Below are 14349 nucleotides of genomic sequence, written 5' to 3'. Positions count from 1 at the left end.
TAGTTAATAAAAATATAACTTCCCTAAGTTCATTGTGGGTTTAATCTTCCTAATTTTCTCCTCAAGCAATTTACATACTACAACAGGAAATTTTCTTATCACAGGACATTTTAGGAATGTATCCCTTGGGGAATTCTATTTAGAAAAAATACAGAAGAGCTTTATCTTTCTATACATAATTTGTCTCCATGTATGTGACTTCTATGACAAAACGTTATACACTATTTACAGAATTTTAATTTCTTGTACTGTTGAGGGTTAAAAAGAAGTCACAGCTTCTTGGTTCCACAGCAGAGTTATGGCAGTGGCTCAATTTTTAAAAACATTTTTCTAGTGTGGTCCTTGTCAGATTGTATGTCTCAAACCGATCATAACTTGTGGATGATACAGGTGTCTTTCCTTTCTAACCTAGGTGACTTCTGACAGCTAGTTACCGAAAGACATCACCATTTTACAACAGGAACTCAACACAGAAGTTATGATGGAAAGCCATTTTATTTTTCCCTAAACTTATTTAAAATAAAAGACTTGAATGGAAAATGTTTAGTACCGATATGTCACCCTGAATGCCAGCAATACTTTGACTTTTATACACACAGGAAGCCAGGTCAAAGTCCAGTCAGTGTACAGTTTTGTATGAACAAAATTTTCTGCCATTTTGCTTTAGCAAATAGCAACATAATTTAAAACGCCCATGTCTCCTCTGTGGCACCTAAAATCCAGTCCTATATTTATTAATACAGTTAGAAAAATAAAAGCCTTAAAAAATTCATGGTATGAGTTCACGGTGCTAATCACACAGTTTCCTCAAAAGTAAGATCATTTTTAAAACTCCTACATAACAACCTTCTGGTTTAATTTGAAAGGCTTAAGACTTGAAATCTAGTAAGACTGTTAAGTCAATGTACATATCAATTATTTGACTTAATTTTTACTTGCCCTGGGAGAGTTAATTCCCATTGTCCACTGAATGAATGCCTTTCAAATATTAATAAATATATTACACTATTTACAAGCATTCTTAACCACTCTGACATGGGTAGAAAGTTAGGCCGTGGGGAAGGAACCACCTCCCAGCAGGGCAAGCTTGTGAGGTCTGGGACAAAAGGACGGTGCTGGAGGACGCGCCAAGGGCTGCTTCAGTGTGCGTGCGAGCTCTCAGACACACCAGGCTCCTTTTGAGACCAGCTAGCCAATAATTTGTTGTTGCTGGATCAGGTATAAATGCCCAGTGGCCGGAAACCAGGAAAAAAAAGGAACACTGTGATGGTATGTTATTTTAGTAGTTAAGAAGAGGGAGGCAGTCCTAATGTCAGACTAGGCTAAGGATGGTGCAACCATGCTCCACAAGCTGCTGGTGAATCACCCTCGGCAGATTACCTAATTTAGTCGAGGTGATGGGTACATGTCATGGGTAAGGAAAGGGTAAATGTAAGAAATTGTTTTGGCAACAAAAAGTGATGTTAATTCAACGTCTGCAAGTTTAACTGTGCCACATGCCCTCTTCTTACACTACTTTCTGCAAACTCTCTCACGTAGACATACCATCCATTTGACAAACCTCGTTAATGCTGCTGAAGGATTTACATTCTAATGCTCTGGTAAGAGTGATCATGCCTAAATCAGCCCATACAGTATCATAAACCTGAAGAGGTGAAGCCAAACATTGAGAGAGGCTAGATATCTGCCTTGTGAATGTGAACGAAATTCTCATTTGGGGGGCTTAGTTTCTTATGTTTTAGTAACAGCAGTAAACTAGTCATTATTTTAAAAAGCACACTATCGTAGGTCATGTCTGTATATGTATACACATACCGTTCCTTTTCCTGGTAGTCATTTAGAGGTCCAAGCCTGGGGCCCTCAAAGGGCATGGCTTCCACCAAACCTTCTGGGGTACAGAGTCCAAATAGTCCCTTGGAAAATGTTATAAATTAGATTTGCCCAATATAATGTTTAAATCTCTTACACAAGTCTTTAAAATAATTTAAACACTTGCAAACTCAAGGGTTCTCTGGTGGCCCACTTTCACATGCAAACACAGACGAACTGTTAACATGCATTATTTTAGTCAATTGGTAAAGTTTATTTCGTTAAGTATAAGTAATTTTAAGCCATTTACTAAATTGTAAATTTCAATCCATTAAAAACTACTACCAGAGCAGTTCTGAGGTATTACTGTTAATCTAATATAGAAATGTTACTCTACTCTGCTGTGGTATGAAATGTGACTGCCATGCCTCTTATGTAATGGTGCTGTTGCAGTGCTGACTACAGGCGTGTCCTATAGCTTTCAGGAAATTATTGCGTATGTGCATTCACTGATTTTCCAAACATCAATGGCAATTTGGTCATTTCTAAGCATACTAAAATAATAAAGTACAGCTCCTGGAATGGGACAAACAAGCAGAGAAATTTCAGGTATATAATGCCATCCTCCAACCTACTTCATCAAAAACCCACCCTACTCACTCCAGTCATTTACAAGGAAAACTTGTGCAAAAAGCATCCAAAAAGCCTATTGGTGGGTTAATTTTCTTGTAATTTTAAAAGAACTAGACAATGTTTTTTCCCTTAAAATTCATTTATAAAAATAAATTAATTTCAGTTTGAGACCTTAGATACCAAATTGTGGCTTAATTTAGTCGTGATGGCTAAGACTATAAAGTTATGAAAAATGTAGCTGAAAACGGAAGAGCTCCAGCTCAGTCCCCGTGGCGCGGCAATAGCTGGCACCCTGTGCGGTCACAACCCTCCCCATAGTTACCCAAAACACACTCAACTTCTTGACAGACTTTTGGCGTTCCTTTCTCCTGAAACTCCCACAAAACTTTAATTCTTAGACCTCTGTTGCAAAACTACAAGTAACCATAATACATTCAAGAAAGGGAATGAAAACCTGTCACCCACTCAGGAGACACTGATCCATTGCACTGGGGCAAACACAGCAGCTTGGAGGAAAACGGTCACCCACTTGGGTGTACGGCTTATCCAGATGTTTTGCACTAGAATGCAGGCGTGAAGTCCCTCGGAGTCTTTATCTCAGAGCAACAATAATTTAAAGTCAGTTTGACAGTATGAACAAATCCTTCCAGGTTTTGTGCCATGAGATGATGAGCAGCCTGGCCCCGACTCCAGGTACCTGGTGTGTGGCGGGGCCTGGTCACTATGTACATTAGATAGGAACACTGTCAGGTGGAAATGCCAATATGACTTACTGCTTAGGACTGTGCTAACATCGATGCCTTTGTGAGGCTGATTTCCCACGTGAGAAGCTTTTTGCCTTAGTCAGGAAATTATCTGAGGAACAGTAAGGAACTGAACTAAGGAAAAAGTTTCTGGCCTCCAAATACACACACACACACACACACACACACACACACACACACACAAGCAAGTTTCAAACTATTGTTATCTCTCAGTGCAAAGGAGCAATCGGCTGACCTGTCACATACCATCAATCGATATGAACACAGCATTCAGTCTGTGGAACAACGTGATGCAGCAAAAACCTGATCTAATGCGAATTCAAGCCTATTAACTAAGACCGCGGCAAGGAGACAGTGCAGCTCAGTGTTTCTCCCGCGCTAGTGCCGACTCTGAACACAAAGCAACCGAAAGGCACAGGCTCAGATTTCATTGATAGTCCTCTCTGAAGGGCAGTATTCCGAGGGGCCCGGTGAGGACATATAGAAAGACTGTGTTTTCCTTTTTAATCGTGCTCTTTTGTTGGCCAACACCAGGCTGCGCCGGCTCGAACTGATGATTTCCGAAATGAACTTTTTGCAGTCTACGCACACCTCCATAGTACTCCAGTCCTCCATCAACTCTTTGGGAAACTGTAGTTCTTCATCTGATTTGTCCACAGACTTAGATTTTGAGGAGAACCTGGAACAAAACAAAATGTTCTGAATCCAGTATCATTACTCACAGTTCTCTTGCAATACTGAGCAACTAGGTGCAAAAAAGGTAAATTTGCTGCCAAAACATTTTACCGAATGGGTGAGTCACCTCATGTCCTTCCAAAGGAAGAATTTCTAATTGGGGATAAAATTCAAAATATTTTTTTAAAAAAGAAACCAGGAAACATGCTTTATTAAGAAATAATAATACTGAAAACTCTTAGTGTCCCTTCTAGAATTTTTGGAAAAAAAAGACATTCAGAGTATTCACCTGATTAACATACATGACGTCTAGTGGACTTTAACAACGAAAATGAAACAAATTACATGTTGCTAACGTCCTCTGGGTGATTCAGAAGGAACTTCAAGTTCTTTCTCCAGTGGCCCTGTGTCAGGGTTGATGAACATTAGTTAACTGTAGATGGTGGGGCAGATTACAGTAAGCTGAGGTAAATATGTCTTACCCTGAAAAGTTATCTAGGGACCAGCTTTCTCAACATTTTTGCGTTTCTCAAATACAGCTTCCCCTCCCTAATAATTCTCTAATTCTCTACATTTGGATGACTAATTATTTGGATTCCAGAGAGCTGGAGTTCACCAGACCTCATCCCAGTAATTGTTCTGGGCAATTTTTTGAAATAACTAGGAATCATCTACTCGTTTACTACTTTAGTTAAACCAAACAGGAACCTAGGTGTGGAGTATGTACAGAAAGGAACAACAACGTGTCCTGTTGCCTTGAGCTCACAGGTGATGATCCACAGTTGGAGGCCGCCACAGAGCAGCAGTGTCTCAGGGCAGAGTGGGCAGCACAGGGGCAGCAGTGCCTTGCCTTGCCGCCCACATCTGTGGTGTGCAGGAGTGGGGCTGCCCAGCGCTCAGCACCAGTGCCCCTCCCTGACGGGGGGCAGCTGGTGCATAAAACCCCAACCTTTTTGGCCTGTGAGTATGTGAGTACGTGAGCCGAGCTGGCCTGATCTCCATCCTTTCTCAAGGACCAACACTAACCTTACCCTGCATTAAACACAAAGGGACTGATATTTAGGTTTTTTTTTTTTAATTGCCATAAAGCTCTTGGCATAAAGCTTTATTTCTGCCTTATTTACAATAGGAAGATAAACCAAAGTTCTTGCAGACCATTGGAAACCAAGACCTAAACAGATTTGCTTTCAAAACTAAGGAGGAAAGAAAGACGACTTCAGGTGCAGGTTTTCAACTGCACTGAAAACAAGGTCAGTTTTAAAGATGACTTTTAGAGAACACACAAAAGTACTTATCTCTAAAATAGAAAAAAAATGATGACATTCAAGTACGCTTCAAGTAGCTAGCTATTATCCCTTGACAAGTTACCTTTGGGAAATTTTGAAGATTTGTGCGCAAGTCAAGACTATATTAAAAACCAACCACCCAACCTAAAGCACCCTGAGCCCAAACCCTACTTTGTCACTGGTTCTCAAAAGGAACGTTCTTCCTTTACAGAGTAAAGTCTCAGGTGTCTTACTCACCTGGCAATGCTCCGGAGTGGCCGATGGTGGCCAGTGGGGGGTTTTTCTGGCCTCATGCAACTTTCCCCTCTTTGCAAGGTAGAAGGTCCCAATGAAAAGATGGGAAGAGTGGAGTATGGTTTAGAGGGCAGCCGCATCTATTATCCCAAATGAAACCAGAGTGAGCAGTACTGTTAAAGAGGTGGACTCCTTAAAATTAACACAAGTTATAATTTTGCCAAGCTTAGCTTACCTTTTTGCAACACTGTGAACACACGGGCCTGTACACAAAATCAGAAGTGTTACTCAGCATTGATGTGATGAGACCGGAGAGTCAGAGAAGTCAATGGCTGTGCGGTTGTGAATTTCTATAACAAACTGCAAAAACTCTCTGGTTCTTCCACCAGAATGTAACGGACTGATACAACCGTGGATTGCCAAGGAGACAATCTGTGAAACTGAACTCCTACACTGTTTCCTGGAAAAGGATCAACTCTCATCTGTCTGGGATTTTCTTACTTGTCTATCTAGGGAAGGATCACGTGACAATCACATCTACTTTTTGTGTTTAAACAAGACATATGATTATTAGGATCACCTTAGTTATGTAAAAGAAGTACATGCGGAGAAACATTTTCCAGCTATAACACTAAGTAACTGTTTGCTCTACTCTTTGAAGAAATGAGTATTATTAACCCACAAGCACAATACAATGTGATAACAAACTGGGGTAATTTCTAATACTGTTCCTGTGTGGAAAAATGACTAAACAGTGAAAGTAAGTAGTATTTATTTACATCAATTACAAAAAACCTTACCTCTTACAGAACTGACAGGTATAAGACCAGGTGAAGAAGGAAAATCTCCTGGTTCGGCAACAAAAGCAGAGCTAAAAATACAAATTTAAAGGGAGAGAAGAGCATTGCCAACAGTTAATTTCCTAATTTACATGTCTAAATATACTTTTACATATTAGGGACCTTTAGCAGACAGAAGGAAAAAGAGAATTCAGAAACCCTGTTTTCAAGTTTGGCTCTGTAAGAATTATAATTTGGCTATTTACTTATAATTCCACTTTTAAAAGGTAATAAAAGGCTATAGCTCTCAGAGGCTCATCATCATGGAATCAATCTGAAGAAGGTTCTGAAACAGTCTCTTCCATTTTTCAGATGTATTTTCTTTATAAATCCTTTAAAAGTATAACAACTAAATGCAGACATGGTTTTATGAAGGCATGCCACTATTTATTATGGTTGTTTTAAGTCTTCCAAAGTTTTTGATTTCTCAGAGAGAAACAAAAATACTCTCTTTTGTAAGCAAAGCAGAATAGGAACTGTGTAGTACAGAGTAAGCCTCTTACCTCCTGAAATCCCCTAAAAGTCCTGTGCCATCTGGCTGCCAGCAGACCACTCCCTCAGGAGACCAGGCCTGGGACTCACCATTCCTCTAACCCTACTTATCAACCAACTTTAAACAGCTCTACCTTTCCTTTTTTCAGGGCGGTGTAGACATCTTTATACTGTTGGTATTTTTCCAGCTCTGCCTTCACCAGGACCTGACGAATATGCATCACTTCCTCCACAGTAAGAGCTAGGCATTCCACTGGATAGCAGAATTCCTCCTGAAATTCAAAATTCCACATGAATAAGAAACTCCCACCCCACTTTTCTGGCACTGCACAGTTTCCCTTCAGATCAGACACCTGGTTAGTAGCTCCAGAGAAGAAAAGAGGTTTCCCAATGAACACTGGAACAGAGCTGGCTTACTCTGGGGACCACATAATTTCTAATTACACTAAGACAACAGATGGCAGAAAACTTCCGGGGACCATGTCAAACATTATAACCTATAGAAATTTCCAGGAAAGGAAAGTTCCTCACATTTGAGTACATATTTTGCCTCAAGTTTCTATTTCATTAAGCAGAGCTATGTATCTGTGTAATGAAATCTTGAAAGAACATTTTCTTGTTCTAAAACAAATTGACATCTGTTTTCTCCTACAATTCTGCAAAGACATTGCTTCCTGTTATTTGCATACTATATGCTAATACTTAAATAACAAATCTACAACATTGGTACTATTTAGAAAACTGGTTTGTGGTACCCAGAATAGCCAAAAGGAGGTGGTTAGTAATTTATACTGAGAAGCATTATTTAGTGGTAAGTTACATCAGCACATTGAGAAAAATCCTAATGGTATGAGCAGAACTGTAACATGTAACTACTGGTGCAGTTTCCAGCCAAAAAGCAACCTCTACAGGCTGCACCACGGTTCTCTAGATTTCTGTTATTACTTTTAAACAACTGCTGAATGTACAATCAGCACTGGAAAGATGTGGAGAAAATCTTAAGAATTTCACAATAAATATTTATGCCGGCTGTCTTATGGTAATGGCTTCCCTAAAAACAGCTGAGGAAGATGTTGATGTAACTGATCCCACTGAATAAAGAGCCTCACCCCCATCTGCTCCCCATCCGGCCCTGTGTTTGATTGGTGGATCTAATAGAAAGACAGAACGGTCTTGTGCATTCTCACCCTGCCAGGCTTCACAGGGGCCATTGTGGTGTAGGGACACTGAGACTTAATGTTCTCAGTGCAAACACATTATAATTCACTCCCACACACACACAATAGCATTGCTCACAGGCATTCTGGAATCGAACAAACCAAATGAGAAAGCACATGACTCTGAATGCAGTCAGTTTATGGAGTTTTAACATTCAGTTCTGTCTTTCAATCAGAAAAAACAAAAACAAATCTAGGTTGCAAACTTGATAAACATTAGCATTTACTAAAAAAAAAGTAGTTTGAAGAACTGCTTCTTACTAACAATCAATACAAAATCATGTCTGGTCAGGCTAACTTTAAATTTGCTTAAAAATGTTTTGGAAAAAAATCCTGCAGTTGAATTTTTAAGAGGAATGTTTAAGAGGATACTAAGCTGTATCCAGAGGGTGGGAAGGTAGTCTGTTCAGGAAGACTGTATCATTTGCTAGTCTAAAATATTTTTTAAAAAATCACAATCACATAATTTTCTCTTTCGATGGGAAAAGTTTTCAAACATAACAGGATTAAATTGGTGTCCAATATCCACTCAGTTTTCTTCCACCCTGAGAAAACAGCTTAGTGTCAAGTAGGAACAATGCACTGCCCGTGTGAAGGTTAGGCCACTACAGTTCTGCAGGAGATAGGTATTGTCGGCTGCACATGTCTGAATGATGGCTTTTCTCAGCTTTTAACATATTTCATAAGAAGTTTCCTATGGTCTTTTTTATTCATTTGCTGAGTATGATTTTTGTGCATTTTCTGATAGTTAACCATGTGACAAAACTGCTGAGGTGGAACAAAATAATGTATGAATCTAGTAACTAATCAGAGAATCAATACCTGAGATTTGCTGCTATGGGAAGATGGCAAATAGTGCCAATTTAATTAACTTAACAACTGGGATGCCTGGGATGGTAAACATTTCCGGTAGATGGGAATCCTTTTTATTTGCAGGGAGATCCTAACACACATAATAGACCTGACAGGCTCTACTTCCCTCTTCTCAGTCTTAAATCACAAAAGGGCTTAGTCAAGCATACTTTCAACTTACTGCTTTGAACCATATGCAAATCCAGTACTTCGTAAGACATAATAAGAAACTGTATTTTGTGGGTGTTCTTGTTCTTTCTCTAACTTTCAGGCAGATTACTGTTTAGTAAAATAATTTCCATCAGGTCAAATGCTAATGTTTTAATTCTGGTGCTTTCCCAAGGACAACAAAACTTTAATGCAACATGAAAGAAAATAATAAACAGTTACTAGAATAGTTTTCATTATTTTTTTTCAATTGGCAAAAAAATTAAACATCCCCAATGCCAAATTAAGCCTTAACTTTAACAGATCTTGCGGAGATATTAAAGCTCCAAAATGTGAGGAGCATTTGGGGCTTTAACAGTGAGTGAGAGCCCTCGGTCATTCCTCCACATGCCCAGAGCTCATTGTCACAGCCAGACATGGGACTTCTAAAATCCTCTTGCTTCTCTGTGCCTCAATCTCACTCCTAAATTTAGGAAAGGGAAGCTCAATCTGAAAGAGTTTTAATAAAGATTACAATATGCTATAGGGGGAGATGAGCCTTTAGAACTTACTTTTGATGTATGTCACTAAAATGGCTGAGTTTGTGTTGAATATTCTCGTTACATTTACCATCCAGAAGGGTCAGAGTTAGGGAGCACAGAAATTAGAGAACATAATGTATACTCTGGTTACTGAGCCACAGAAAGAATGGGAATAGTTATATTTTATATAGTATTCTTAATTAGCAAAAACTTTGTAAGTAGCAGATATTTGAAAATTATCCAAAATGACCATTGCTGTTTTGAGTTTTTAATAAATCAAAGGCAGATTTAAATTAAAATAGCACCTATTAAGTTCAATTACTCTTCTCTTTTTTCAGGTTCAATTTTAAAAGTCAAAGTGAACTGTTTGCCCACAGTAATATGTAGACTTAGTATACAGATATCTCTGTCTGGGGAGTATTGATAATAAAAATAAAAATGTCAAACAAAAATAATATAAAAACAGGGAGGGGGACAAAACAGAAGAGACTCATAAATATGGAGAACAAACTGAGGGTTATGGGAGAGGTTGTGGGAAGGGGGATGGGCTAAATGGGTACGGGGCACTAAAGAATCTACTCCTGAAATCATTGTTGCACTATATGCTAACTAATTTGGATGTAAATTAAAAAAAAAACAAAAAATAAAACAAATTAAAAAAATGTATAAAAATGTCAGCAGATCTCCAGTAATAGCAGCAGTAAGAGTGACAGGAATTAAAATGCCATCCGTGCACCTGACCATGTACTGCCCAAAGGGCCAAGATCTAAAATGGGAAAAAGAATAGAGATCTAGCCTCTATTTCATGACAAATAAGAAGAGAAAGGAATTTGTTGTATTTCATTTACATTCAGAGTCTCTTTTCCAAACCGAAATGAGTAATAAAGAATAACAAAGAAACCAGCTGCTGGTTCATTTGTCAAGGATATGTTTAGTAAATAAAGGACCTCACAGAGCCAGGACCCTATATGAAGCAGAACAGACCAGGCAGCTGCGAACACTAGTCAGCAGCACATGCTACTCTGGGGGCAGGGGAAGCTTGGGCATAGTTTGAGGGCTTTTTATTTCACTGGAGTTTGGAAAGTATTGGATTTTCTTTAAAAAATAATTCTGTATGAAAACCTAAAAAACAATAATAAAATGCACCCTTATTTAAAATATTTAAAATAACCGCATCAATAAAAGGAAAACTTAAAACTTCTAGGAGAAGTGGGTTGTCCTAAACACCATGCCACACTCTGACAAACACAATGCAGCTGTACGAATGGTGTGGGGAAGAAGGTTCTTGGAGCCCAGGGCAGGCATGGGCTACAGGTGCACAGCCCCTCTCAGCTCATGGCGGGGTGTGTGGGAAACGAGAAATGACATGGTTCCATGGGTTGTGGGGGAGTCCCCTGTGGCTACATGGCCTGGCAGGCTGTTGCTCTGCCAGCTGAATGAGGGAGCAAATGCCGATCCGATGGCGGGAAGACCCTGGGAGGCAAGCACCCACAGGCTATCTGAGTGCCCCTGCACATGGAGAGGAGACGGCATTCTTCCTTCCGTATAACTGGGTCACTCACAGGTCCCTCTAATCCGATGCTGCATTTTGAGTTTGTTGTCCTTTCAAGGTCATTTTCCTCTCAACTGAGATCATGGTGTAATCTATGCATCCTACAAAAGACTGGAATCAACGATCAGAAGCAAAGTGCCCATCTAAGCTGTTAATTGTTCAGAGTGCAGTAGCTGAGGTATCACTGTCAAAGAGATAGAGTAAAATAATCCCCAGAACCAGCAGAAAGAGGCCAACCTTTGAGGATTTCCACCTGCTGGTAAAAGCTCTCTCACATAGATAATACATAGCCCCTGCTACCCCAAACATGGCTGCTTCAAAAGGATGAGAGCTGAGCAGAGAAGCTGTTTGTATGGTAGAAAAAAGTGGTCGGAAAGGCGTCCTTGGCCATACACTGGTTATCCTAGGAACCTGAACAACAGATAAGGGAAAAAGAAAATGGCAGGGGGAAAGAAAAGGAGAAAATAATGCTGAACATGAGTGACCTAAAAATAGTGGTTACAGAGCATGAAAGAAAAACAAAACAAAACAAAAACACCACAGAGGATGTTAACAGTAGATTCCACATGTGTGTGTCCACACCAACGTCTGCTTCCATATGTGCAAATTAGTAATCATACCATGAAGTCATTCCTAGGGAATCTCAGAATTCACAAACCAGAGACTGAAGATGTTTCTAACTTAGTGGCCCCCTGAACAGGGCTCACCAGGAGGCAGGACAGAGGCAACCACCTCTGGGGGCAGTGGGGAGCATGCAGCACACTGGGGAAGGTACTGAAAGACAAGTCTCCTTTTACTTAGATGGGCCATCGTCCTCAATCATTTGACCAAGTGATGAAAAAAAAATTACATTTTAAACATCCTAAGAAAACAGAGGGAGATACAATAAAAATAAAAATGAATACCAACAAAGACATTTCTGCCATTTTCAGTGTAAGGATTATAAATACAAAAGGATTCCTTGTTTTAATATAGCTAAAGTTTAAATTAATGGTCATACTTTTAAAGTACTTACCAAGCTAGACAGCACTACCACAAGACAAGTGTGATTATGGATTTCTCAAGATAAGCTATTAATGAGACCAGTCACTACTCTGACTGGAGGTTACTTTGTCTCAGCTGGCACCCAGAGGCCCTTCCTGTGAGCTGTGGTTCCCTATAGAACCTGAGCCATCCAGTGCTGACCGAAGTGCTTTCCCACTGCCTTTCACTGAGACTCTTCTCTGTGACTGCAGATAAATTTTGTCTTGCTCTGCTTGTCCATAAAAAACAACTCACAGCCTGACCTACCACACACTAAGAGTCCCCCTTTGTCAGGAAATACACTTCTGGGTCCTTGATTTCGGCTGATGGTCTTTCTTCTATTAATTCTATGGTATTTCTTCTATTCCATTCAAAATTTCTCTTACTAGCTGAAATTCCTTTTAACTGATCTGATAGTTCTTCCACAGTGATAATTTTAAAATTTAACACCAACAATGGTGTCATATGATCACAAGGTACACAGCTGAATGATAAACTGGCTTCTAAGAGAAAAGTTGGCTGAAGAGAAGAACCTCTTGATTATTGGACTCGCGATCTCTTATATACATTTAAGTTGTTCACATAAACAAAAGTCTTTGGACTTTAAAGTTTCAACCTGTCTGGTTAAGAGTTCTGTTTTTCTGCTGATAAACTACTGGTGAGGCTATACTTAATCAATGTTTCAGTGATTATTTAGGAGTTAGAGGAATTCTATCAAGAACTGACACACAATCATTAGTTCCTTAATTGAGCTTTTTAGGAACAGAGATGACTGATCAAATTTCAGTGCTTGAAAGCTCTGTTCAAACTTGGTATCTTCATAAGAACCATACTATCTTCCTCTACTTTGAGGGAGGGAAATCAGTTATTGCTTTATTTGAACCCTTGATAATTCAAGACAGCCTAAAAATATGGACTGAAATATAGACAAGGCATATTCCAGTGCTTTTTATTCATGAATTTCTGAGAAAACATTAGATATTAGGTTGCTGGTAGAATTACTGATTGAAGCCTTCATCTCACCTGCAAATATTTCTTAAGTCAAGTGGACTACAAAAGAATCTTTGCAGACCTCTTTTAGTTAGAGGGTCTGTTACTTCTTTCTGGCAGTGCCCTACGTATTACTTCCATTGTCCTGGGAATCAAAGCCACTACACCAACCTAGAAGTCTCAGGAAAATAGCAAAATCATCATCCAGTGCAAATAGCAGCTTTGGTTCCAAGATCATAAAACATACTTGAAAACAATGTACAATGGCTTGTAATGGATCAAAATTCTCCCCTTATACTTCTGCCTCAATAAAATAGTGTACTTTAGTCAGACTTTGCTAACTTTTTGATGAATTTTAACAATTTTTAAGTGGACTAATTCCCTTTGAAAAGAAGAAGGCATTTCTTTACTAATAATACATGCTTTCAACCATTGATAAGTCTTCTGGGGAAAAAAAAACTACTTTAAATGAACAAGGAATGGTCAAATTTCATTTAGGTTACTGTCAGAATTGGTTTTCTTTAGATATTAAAAACAAATAAAGCTATTTAAAGATCATTTTTAAAATTTGGAAGATTTTTTTTCTCCTAATCGTTGTCTTAAGAAAGCTAATTATTCCAGGTCTCTAACTGATCCTTAAGTTACTACGCAGTTTTCCAGTTACTTACAAGAGATCGGGAGCTCTGCTTGGAGGGTGGCAAAAACTGTCTTACATTAGTGGGTGTTTCCTTTTCAATGGAATGTCGTCTCTGGGGTGGCTGCCGTCTCTCTGGCTGGGGTGTTGATGATATGGGCAAGAATTTCGGAGGCTCTAAAGAAATGAAATTAACCAAACTGAAATGAACTTTCTTACAAGTAACAAGTCTTAGATTTTCAATTTCTGACAGAACACCCTTTGTCATTTGTCACAAACATTGTATTCAAAGATGAAATATTTGTTAGAGGGTTTTAGTAAGATTAGAAGTTCTTATGGGGATACTATGAGGACTGTTATAGAAAAATCTTTGCAAGATGAACTTTCCTACAGATATAGAAAGAAAAAAGAAAAAATATTTGTATTTTTAATAGTCATTCAAATATATCATAAAAGCACAATTATAGTCTCAGATCTGTACATACAAATGCCTTAACATTATATACAACAAAATTTTACAGTCTCAGGCATGTAAAATATGTAAAAACATGTATTCTCTGTGTGTCCAAAAAAGGCTACCACATCATACCAAAATTCTCAAGTGTACTGACCTTTTATATTCTTCTTTTTAAAGATAAAATATAAAAACTCTTCCTTTTA

General features: G+C 38.8%; 2 protein-coding genes across 6 annotated transcripts in view; one reads left to right on the top strand and one right to left on the bottom strand.

The window, feature by feature from the left end:
- The window catches only part of PRELID3A (PRELI domain containing 3A), a 38106-nt gene extending 37581 nt beyond the window's left edge, over positions 1 to 525 (top strand). Inside the window, exon 7 of the mRNA XM_078435459.2 lies at positions 413 to 525. The gene's annotated coding sequence lies outside the window, so the exon portion shown is untranslated. The remainder of the gene's footprint in view (positions 1 to 412) is intronic.
- Positions 477 to 14349, bottom strand: part of SPIRE1 (spire type actin nucleation factor 1) — a 199600-nt gene continuing 185727 nt past the window's right edge. For 3 of the 5 annotated variants that reach the window (XM_078435445.2, XM_078435446.2, XM_078435447.2), the window contains 7 exons: positions 13724 to 13866; positions 11280 to 11453; positions 6867 to 7004; positions 6202 to 6272; positions 5637 to 5664; positions 5405 to 5541; positions 477 to 3885 (listed from right to left, as the gene is read on the bottom strand). In XM_078435445.2, coding sequence (XP_078291571.1) covers positions 3627 to 3885; positions 5405 to 5541; positions 5637 to 5664; positions 6202 to 6272; positions 6867 to 7004; positions 11280 to 11453; positions 13724 to 13866 — 950 coding nt within the window. In that variant the 3' untranslated portion in view covers positions 477 to 3626. The remainder of the gene's footprint in view (positions 3886 to 5404; positions 5542 to 5636; positions 5665 to 6201; positions 6273 to 6866; positions 7005 to 11279; positions 11454 to 13723; positions 13867 to 14349) is intronic. The other 2 variants (XM_078435448.2, XM_078435449.2) reach the window with 1 other exon arrangement.

This window comes from Panthera onca, chromosome D3 (genome assembly GCF_046562875.1).
Source record: "Panthera onca isolate mPanOnc1 chromosome D3, mPanOnc1 haplotype 2, whole genome shotgun sequence".
In the NCBI taxonomy this organism is placed as follows: Eukaryota; Metazoa; Chordata; class Mammalia; order Carnivora; family Felidae; genus Panthera; species Panthera onca.
Note: the sequence above shows the minus strand (reverse complement) of the source record. Positions and strands in the feature narration are given on the sequence as shown.